This window comes from Pectinophora gossypiella, chromosome 6, assembly GCF_024362695.1.
Source record: "Pectinophora gossypiella chromosome 6, ilPecGoss1.1, whole genome shotgun sequence".
NCBI classification, from domain to species: Eukaryota; Metazoa; Arthropoda; class Insecta; order Lepidoptera; family Gelechiidae; genus Pectinophora; species Pectinophora gossypiella.
The window spans coordinates 9,627,362-9,636,870 of NC_065409.1; the positions used below are offsets into that span (position 1 = coordinate 9,627,362).

A 9,509-nucleotide genomic window follows, 5' to 3' on the forward strand; every position below is an offset into this window, starting at 1 on the left:
AGTATTTTTTTGTTGCATTTGCCCGTACTGGGCAGGCAAAGGGAACGTAGCCCATACAGCCAAGTCATGTGTATAAATATCATAGATAAATATGGTATAAATAAAATTCTCCGTCCCACACGGAGGGATCCTGAAATGTTTTCTGACTAATATAATGCGATCAATAACCACAAAACACCACTTCGTATTTAATTATTTAGATTATTCAATGAAGACCATGAGCAACCATTTCGTTAACCTTCCAGCCAAAATGCGTCGTGCGTGATATAAAAATAAATTTTGTCTGTGGTGCATTTTGACATTTCATTTCCTACTGTCAAATGGAATTATGAAAAGAGGGCCAAAAGGAGGGAACGGGAGGGAAATCAGAGTGTACTGCGCATGCGTCTGACAATTTTCGGCCATATTGTTATGACGCATACAAGATCATAGTTCTCCGCCAGTGACGAGACTTCTCGCAGTTGACGTGGCTACTACGTACCATCCCGTTCGCCCACTCCGGACACAGCATAGACGGTGACGAGGAATACGTAACTGGTGAGTGCTCATACTGAAGACAAACCTTGCGACCTGTCACAGCTAAATTTTGAGTTAACAAATATGTATGTTCCCGATAAAGGAACACGCAGAATATCGTTTATGAGCCTCTGAAACTCCAGGAAATATGTTGCGTACTTATATGATGACAAAACGCAATAGGAAAATTTTCCAACTATGACGCGATGACTCCGTTTTAGGATTCGCCTATCAACATTGCGTCGTAAGAGGAGTAGATTACAATGTTTCAGGGATAATATTCTAGGAATTTGATTACACGTTGAAGAACAAGGAATACACAGAAGGATGACCTTGAATATTTTAGGTGAGCGTAGAGGGCATGGACGGAATGGTGGAGGAGAACGGTACGTCGACGGGCGCGAGCGCGGACCCGCTGGGCGGCGCGGGTGGTGCGGGAGGGTCGGGGGCGCCGATGACCGCTGCTGCTCCCGCGCATGTCGTCGCCGTCACCAGCATCGTCCAGCTAACCTTGCCCACTCAGGCTCCCTCCGCACAGGTGTTTGTTTTGATATTACATCTGTTTACATTACACATACACTTTGTTTCATACCTCTACTCTAAGACATATTTATTTTATTGCTATATAGAAAATTATCCTATTTGAATTCTTTATAAACACAGTGGCATTTTGGAGTTTGTTTTCTCATTGGTACCTGTTTGTAACTGAAGTGTGTAATGTCTTCTTTTCAGGTCCAATCTGTAATACAACCCAATCAGCAATCTGTGATTCAGACAGCATCAAACATTCAATCAGTGCAGTTACCTAAAGGAAATGTTATACTTGTTAGCAAGCCTAGCTCTGTTATACATACCACACAGGGCACATTACAAACATTACAGGTAAATTATACTCTTGAGTTAAGCTAAGAAAAGGATTGTGAATGTTTGAATTGTGAATTAGTAACACTTTTTTGAAATTTAGATAAAGCCAGAGCCAAACACATTGGTGAGCACGCAAGGACAGTCCTGCAGTGATGAAAGTTGCAGTGATGATGACAGTCCAAAGCGAAAATACAGGGAAATGTTGACTCGCCGCCCATCTTATCGCAAGATCCTTAACGATCTAGGAGGAGCTGAGATTGCTGGTGAGTATTATTGCTTTTTAGAAAAAAAATATCTATGAACTTAAAAATATAAAGATTGTGCTTTATGTGAGACTGTGATATCAAAGAACATTGGTACCTACTGTTTTTAATCAGCATGCCATGTGATGCCTTGTTATATACTATGAATTTTAATTATAATAATAACTCCAAGGTTACTAACAAGTTTAAATTTACTTAGCACTTGATATTCTTTTTGATAAGAGTAAGGAGGAGAATTATATTCATGTAGGTGGAGAATGGAAGAATCGATAGACAGGAAATAAATATAGAGTTAGTATAAGAACCTGCTAATATTACAGACAATCGTATGGGATCTAAACCTGGATGCGAGAATGAAGTGTCGCTGTCAGCTCCTTTATCGTTTGCACCAGGTCAGTTAAATGTGCTGCGCTGACACTCTTTGTTTCTGTGTGCCACCTGTGTCACTAACATGTCACAAAACATATATATAACTATTGCAGAGTTCCTTATTAGTTCATCACCACAGCTTCAGGACAGTTTCTCATCATTAAATGTTTACACATTACATTGGTGGAAATTTTTCCCTCAGATTCGGAGTGAATTTATTCTATATATTATTTTAATATTATATCAGTGGTGACTTTTAGACATGACTGTCTTTTCATTCTGTACACTTATTTTATTGCATCACATTTGTTGTAGTGACTTTAAATAACCATTTTGCAACTTAACATATTCTTTAGAAATGCTAATTTTGATATTTGCTTAAATGGTGATTGTTTAATCATTGTTATAAAAGTTTTGGGGGAATGAAAGATTTTATTTATGAAATATTATGGAATATTGATATAAACAATATATTATTATTATCTAGGTAAGTAATATAGCTTTTAAAAATATGATGTCATCATGCACCAAGTGAGCCTGATTGATATTCTACGCGATGACGTAATCGCGGCGAGGCAGTGGCGATGACGTCATGCTATTGGATTCCTTGCTCGTTGTTTTCGTGTGTATAGTTAAAATAAATAGTAGTCTAAAGAAGTATTTACTTAAGTAGGTATGTTGAATGTGTTATTGTCATATGGACCTGAACATTTGTTAGGAATTTTAAACTTGGTCACATTTATTCAAATTATTCCTTTCTATATACAAATTGACTTCACAATTCTAAAAGAAAATATGTGTAAGTAAAAACAGCATCAGCAATATTATATTTAAACTTGATTATGGTTTATGCAATGAGATATATTATTTTAGACTATAAGTTCATAATATATTTACAGTGAAAATGTTGTGAACACTTTAAAGACCTTTATAACAGTTTCAAGATTGTATATTGGACAAATGCCGTTTTAATGTACATCTTAATTCTTAACACATGATTATAATGACTTACTTTATATTAAGCAATATTGTATGTTAATTTGTTTGTTTCATGTTACTATTTGATGGAACTAATCGGAAGTACATGAGAGCACAATCTTTATATCATTATTTACATTTTGTTGAATATTGGGTGGAGTTTTAGTATGATATCTGATAATACTAATGACTTTCATTGTAAGTGATTGTTGTGTTACAGTGATTCCAGCGGGAGCGCTGCAGGCGGAGAGCGGGCTGCACACGCTGGCAGTGTCAGGCGCGGCGGGCGGCGGGGCCATCGTGCAGTACGCCAACCAGGATGGACAGTTCTACGTGCCGGGTTAGTGTCATACCACACCACATGTTACATTACAGTCACTCTTGCTATATAAAGAGCCCCCATCAAAGAAACGAACAAATCGTACTATCGTTACAGGTCCAATGTTAGAGGATCAAACTCGTAAACGTGAGATGAGGTTGCTGAAAAATCGCGAGGCTGCGAGGGAATGTCGTCGAAAGAAGAAAGAATACATCAAATGCCTAGAGAACAGAGTTGCAGTACTAGAAAATCAAAACAAAGCCCTAATAGAGGAACTCAAAACTTTGAAAGAACTTTATTGCCAACAAAAAACAGAATGAGGCCCAGCCGGCTAACCAGATGTGCCACTGCCCTGCCGGTGAGAGCTCTGAGGCACACGTCATGTCACTCCTGTTGCTCCGTGCGGAGACGCGCTCGCTCGATGGCGCCCCAGCGACGAGCCCAATGTTGCTCGAAAGTAATGTTGTCCATCTTTGCTGACATACGGTAGACCAAAATCGTAATGTCGAATTATTCATGAACGATTTGATAAGTAATAAATGAGTAAATCAATTTATTAATGTCTGGAAATAATATTAGATTTGGATATTTTGTTAATGACTTATTTCCGTTGTTGTTTTTATGTCCGTTGCTATAATTTTATACATCTTGAAGATAACAGAACAGAGTCAAGTGAGTATGTAGTTATAAGAAAGGTAGTTACATTGTTATGTTTTCTTTGAAAGTAAATTTTTATTCCCCTGAACTTTAGTCACGTGGGTTTCGCTACCATTCCAAAATGTATATTTTTGACAGTTGATTTCTAACAGCGCCTTATCCCAAGCTTGACTTTTGTGCCATTTTTTTTAAGTTGGAGTGTTTCTTGAATTACTAAAATGAAATAAGTCTTATTTAACTGCCCTGGGTTAACTTTTTACATGCCTATTTTTATTATAGGCATATAGTTTTGAACCCTTGTGTTATATATTGGTTGGACTAAAAGGAGAGCTGATTAACTCTTTTTTTTACACTTTTATGATAGGTAACAGATAATGGTGACCAGTACCCTCTTATTTCAGTAGTTATCATGGCGATTTAAAGTCTTCTAAGTACTTTCAACACCATAAGTGTGTTTAATGGATAAGCCAAAGTTATATTTTAGTTGTTTTGTGCAATAGCCATATTGCAATGTACAGATTTAACTATCTTTTTCTACTTCTTACAAATTCAATATGGTAGATGGAATAAAAGTGTTGTACATTGTGTATAGATAATATAGATGTATATTGAATAGAATGTATATTGAACGTTTTAATTATGTACATAAATTTATTGTTTATGTGAATGATGGAATGGTTGCATGCCGTATTTCTCAGTTCAAATATTCTTTTGGAATAAAGAATCATGAAATATCAACATAAGTCTGTTGTTAGCTAGCACCATTCATGTTTAAATATTCACGAAAATGAAATATTTTTTATCAAAGGGTAAATTTAGTTAACTATCAGATTAAATATAAGATAGGTATTGTATTTTGCCATGATTGATATGTGCTAGAATAATTTTGGTTTGGTGATCTATATATTTATTTTTGACTTGAACTTTGTTGTCGGACATAATACATTTTGTTATAATAACTCATATCAATCATGGCAAATTGATTAAGATTAGACATTGTGGAAAGTGCCTTTAAATTTAGAATGGATAAAGTTTATACCGACATAGCTTTTTATGTTAACTTAATGCTATTTATAAATACTTATTAATAATATTAATTGTTTGATGTATCTTTTGTTTTATTTGAATTAACTTTTTGGGTCCTGTAAACGCAGAATACAAAGACGCGAAAAGACAAAAAGTATTTATAAATTACAGATTGTATAGTCTCTATTATTATAATATCTTAAAAGTCATAAAGCCAGACATAAGCTGTTACCATTAGTTATGCAGCCCCAAGGTGTCAATAACAACAGCACTAGTAGAGTCAGCCCAAACCTTTTGCATCCTAATATAATATCGAAAAATATTTAAAAAATACTTTTGGGTACTTACTGAAATAGGGAGTGTATGGAATGTTCATTGGCAAGTCCCCTTCCTTTTTACTAACTCATACAGAAAATGTTAAAATAATTTATTATGACTAGCTAATTTCTGAATACTTCTGTTTTATTGCACGAAATTAATACCTATTTTAGTAAAGTTCCAAGTTTTGGATAACAGGTAGTATAGATAGGTGCAAAAAAGCAATAGTAACTATCAATAGTTCTTACAATATATAACCAGAAGCATTAATATCGACAGTTTTGATCTAAATAAGCTATCAATATAGATTATTTTTAAGGTCAACTTAAACAACTTTTTAGTCGAAACTATCGAGTTCGGCAACAGTAATAGGATTGGTTGCTATTGAAGGGTTGAGATGCATTTTTAATATCTATAGGGGGATATGGAGAGAAAAGATGTTATTTATAAAAATAAAATACTTTGGGTTAAGGATTTTCTTTTAGGGCAAAATGAACAAATTTTAAAATCTTGAATCATTTATTTCTGTTACCTATTTTTTTATAGTTGTTTATACACATAACCACATGTTAAAGAGGTCTGCTGTAGTATTTAAATTAACTATTAAAACAATCAATGAACAATAAGAAATTTATTAGACGTTGAATCCTTGACAAAGTGTGAAACTGTGTAAAAATACACATGAATATAAGCAGTTAACTATTAGGCTATTGATATAAAGACAACATATGAAATATGCCTTGTGTTAAATTTTATAAATTTGTCTCTCCATGTAACAAGTAGATAAACAAATGACTTTAATCATCAAAATTTTGTGAGAGCAGGAAATTTGCTGCAAGGTTTTCATTCTTTTCACAAGCAAAATAAGCTTGAATGACCATGTGCTCGGGGAACCCAAGTGCTTTTAATCGTTCAATAGCTTCTTTGTCTTGTGGTGACACTTGTATTACATTATGTGGCTGTGGAGGCTGCTGGGGGTCGGCGGCACTTTCTTCCACAGCAGCACCTCCCGCTGAGGGGTTGATTGGTTCATTAAGCATTCTCACAAAAGCTTGTTGGTGTTGACTGATTGCTTGCAGAAGTGCAGGGTTAGTTTGACCAATTTGTTGTAGAATTGCATTTAACAAATTAGGATTTTGCTGAATGACTGCCCGCATTTGCTGGAATTGAGGTTGATCACGCAAAAATGCTAATGGATCTTCATCAGAACCTTCATCTACTTCTTGTTCCTGAAGCAGTTCCTCTGGTATACCTGTTATTAGATATTCCACTGCCCTTTCTCTGTTATTGAAAGATGCTCGCAATGCTTGTTCCACTTGCTGCCGATTGTAACCCATGTCCATAATGCTTTGGACTGTCGCCTCGAAGTCGGGTTCATTGGCCACAACAGGCGGCTCGACGGTGCGTTCACTCTCTGCGGCAGCGGTTGGTGTTGGTTTGGGTGCTTCTTCGGCAGGTTTATCTTTTCCATCGCCGCGTTCAGTAGAGGCACTTTCACCAGCCTCGGGCGCAGAAGTCGATGATGCTTCAGATGGTTTCGGCTTTGTTACCATGATCACAATAAATTTCTTTTCATCTATGTTATAATTAGTTAGTTTGTTGTCGTCGAGAAGTATTTTTCCTGCGTAAATAAGTCTTTGATAATCGGCGGCATAGTCTTTACCTTTTTCAACTTCAATCTTGAGCTTCAAAGCTTTGACAGTTTCCTCTGGATCAATTTCTATTTGAAACGTTTGTTGTTGCAAAGTTTTTAAAGTCACCAACATTTTGATGTTGTTGCGTTGTATTAAGTGTGAATAATGAATCAGTAAGTTTTGCACCCCAAATTAGATATCTGACTCGACAAATTTATGCAGTAAACATAACCTCACTTATCTGCAATACCCGTCAACATTGTTCGGATACAAGATGGGATGGAGACAATCACAAACTTTTTTTTTTGTTAATTCGTCCATTAAAGGGATCAGGCTCAGGCTACGATATTATGACCATGCTGCCATGCTCAAATCAATAGTCTCGCTAGGACTATAGATTGAAATTTGAATGCTCAAAAAGAGGGACATAAAGTTAGTGCACAAATGCTATATTTCTCCGTAGTGTGCGATTAGTCTACCAACAGTCAACATGGAGAAGAGCGTGCTAAAAAAATACAAAAAGAATGCGAAAATCAAAAAAGAAAGACTAGTATTGTATTTCATGTACTATACCTACATACTCAGCATTGTGTTGTGTATCCATACACAATAATGTCCAATCTTCTATGTCATAGTATAATATAAACATTTTATTATTGGCAGTAAAACCCATCAACATCATTATTTCCTCAGTAGCAGTAGGTAGCTCTCTTATATGCATCATATCGATAATGCTCAGCTCAGCGCGGCGGCGCGGCAGCGACGATGACCGTCTGGACTTAGTGGGAATAATGAATCCCGCCCGAACATTACCGACGAAGCGTTATAAAGAACGCGCTAATAGACGATATACAGGTCCTAATAATATATAATATACATTATAATAATATTATGTGTGATGGGTCATAAAGTGATCTTAGCTCTACCATGTTGTATTTTATAGCGGTTATAAAACATTTGCTGATGCGTCAAGTTCACGGGATCGGTGATCGGTATCGTGTATAATCCAAAGAGGGTATATAGTCCAAAGGTGTTAGTCTGATAGCAAGTGGGCGTAACCATGGTAACCACGATCGAGCAAGTAGGTAAGTACCTATATTAGCGTCGATTTTCCCGATCTCGATGCGCGAGCCTGTGATCGAACTTCTAACCTGCACCCAACCTGCACCAGATTTAAAATAATCGATTAAGAACCGATTTAAATCAAAAACCGTCAAAAACGATTGAAAATTCGCCATCAAAAAGAAAATTATTATTATTTCTCTTTGTGTTTTACACTTCATTATGAGCAAGTTTTGGTCATACGACGTCGTATTTCCTTTTTAATTAATTAGGTAAGTAGTTTATAAAAATAAATAGTAAGTAGGTACCTATTAAAATTAAAACTTGTAGAAACAAAGTATACTTGGTCTTTGTGTAGAAAGGATTCTTCTAATTCTTCCTTGTTCCAAGCTGAAAACAAATACGTGTAGTACGTTGCCCAAGTCCTACAAAAAATAATTTACTATTGTACTCTCTTGTTCTCTTGGCAGAAAAAATAGACTATAGGACTTTCTCTAAGATTATACTAAAAACCATCAACAAATAAATTATTTGTCCGTCTCGTGCAAAAAGTTGTGATATATCAACTTGCTATTTGGACGCTGCGGACGCTGTGTTGTCTATGGTTTGCTAACGCGAGAAAAAGGCGCTAAAGCTATCGCGCGTGAATTAAAAACCCGCTATATGTATATGTACCATTGTGTACCATCATAACCCGTAACATTTTACAATGTAGCTAAAAATTATACATAATCCTCACCAGCTATGCAACTTGTTCACTAAAGGTGACTAGGCAAAATTTGTCCATGAATCAATAAAATAATAAATAAATAATTAATTTATGCAACATCTTTTTTTTCTCAAAATTAACGAATCAACGCAAAAATTCGCTTTTGATGATGAACCCATAACCGTTTATTTCGTAACACTCGAAATTTTTGGGCGGTTTACGTTTTGTTCGAAACTAATAATAACACGTAGGCTTCAGATTGTTTTGCAGTAGTTTTAGGCGGATGAGCCGTTCGTTAGGTACATAAAAATTGACGATTCAAAGTGTAACTATGTTACCTACTGAATAAAGATATTTTTGTATTAATGGTGAAATCTTTTGCATTATGGTACAAGGTATAAATACAGCTTGCGCTTGTACCGAAGAGAGGCTTCAAGTCTGAATATTTTGGAACCTAGTTCTAACACGTGACTTCAAATTCTAGCATGGTAGGTACTTACTTATTTACTTTAACCTAAATGCGCTAGTTACGAGACGGTAGACGTCTCTCTTGCAAGCTTAACTGCACTGTGTAAAGAACAGTAGAAGCTACAGTTTTGAAATTTGGTATACAGTTCTGAACATTGACTTTACTTTTGACTGGGTACCTGCCATTCATCCCCAACCTCAAGTTTTGATGCCAGGGGAATATCTCTAGCAAACCGACAATCACGCGCTTCTACCGTTAGGGGTTGAACTACATCCGGCCGCAACGCATTTTCTTTCCCAGGCTTTTCTGTCACGAATACGGTTCC

The 9,509-nt window shown here is 36.0% G+C and overlaps 2 protein-coding genes across 6 annotated transcripts; one reads left to right on the top strand and one right to left on the bottom strand.

The window, feature by feature from the left end:
• Window positions 1-353: 353 nt before the first annotated feature.
• LOC126367692 (cyclic AMP response element-binding protein B) lies at window positions 354-5,075 on the top strand. 5 transcript variants are annotated; one of them, XM_050011338.1, is made up of 7 exons: window positions 354-537; window positions 863-1,054; window positions 1,249-1,398; window positions 1,481-1,643; window positions 1,964-2,035; window positions 3,211-3,330; window positions 3,427-5,075. In XM_050011338.1, the coding sequence occupies exons 2-7, from the start codon at window positions 878-880 to the stop codon at window positions 3,627-3,629; spliced, it is 885 nt and encodes a 294-aa protein (XP_049867295.1). In that variant the 5' UTR covers window positions 354-537; window positions 863-877; the 3' UTR covers window positions 3,630-5,075. The 5 variants fall into 5 exon arrangements, with proteins under 5 accessions (XP_049867295.1, XP_049867297.1, XP_049867299.1 ...); XM_050011340.1 differs by having other exon boundaries at window positions 3,439-5,075; XM_050011342.1 differs by lacking the exon at window positions 1,964-2,035 and having other exon boundaries at window positions 359-537.
• Window positions 5,076-5,926: 851 nt separating this feature from the next.
• Window positions 5,927-7,237, bottom strand: LOC126367691 (UV excision repair protein RAD23 homolog A). Its single transcript, XM_050011337.1, has one exon. The coding sequence runs from the start codon at window positions 7,074-7,076 to the stop codon at window positions 6,108-6,110; it is 969 nt and encodes a 322-aa protein (XP_049867294.1). The 5' UTR covers window positions 7,077-7,237; the 3' UTR covers window positions 5,927-6,107.
• Window positions 7,238-9,509: the final 2,272 nt, after the last annotated feature.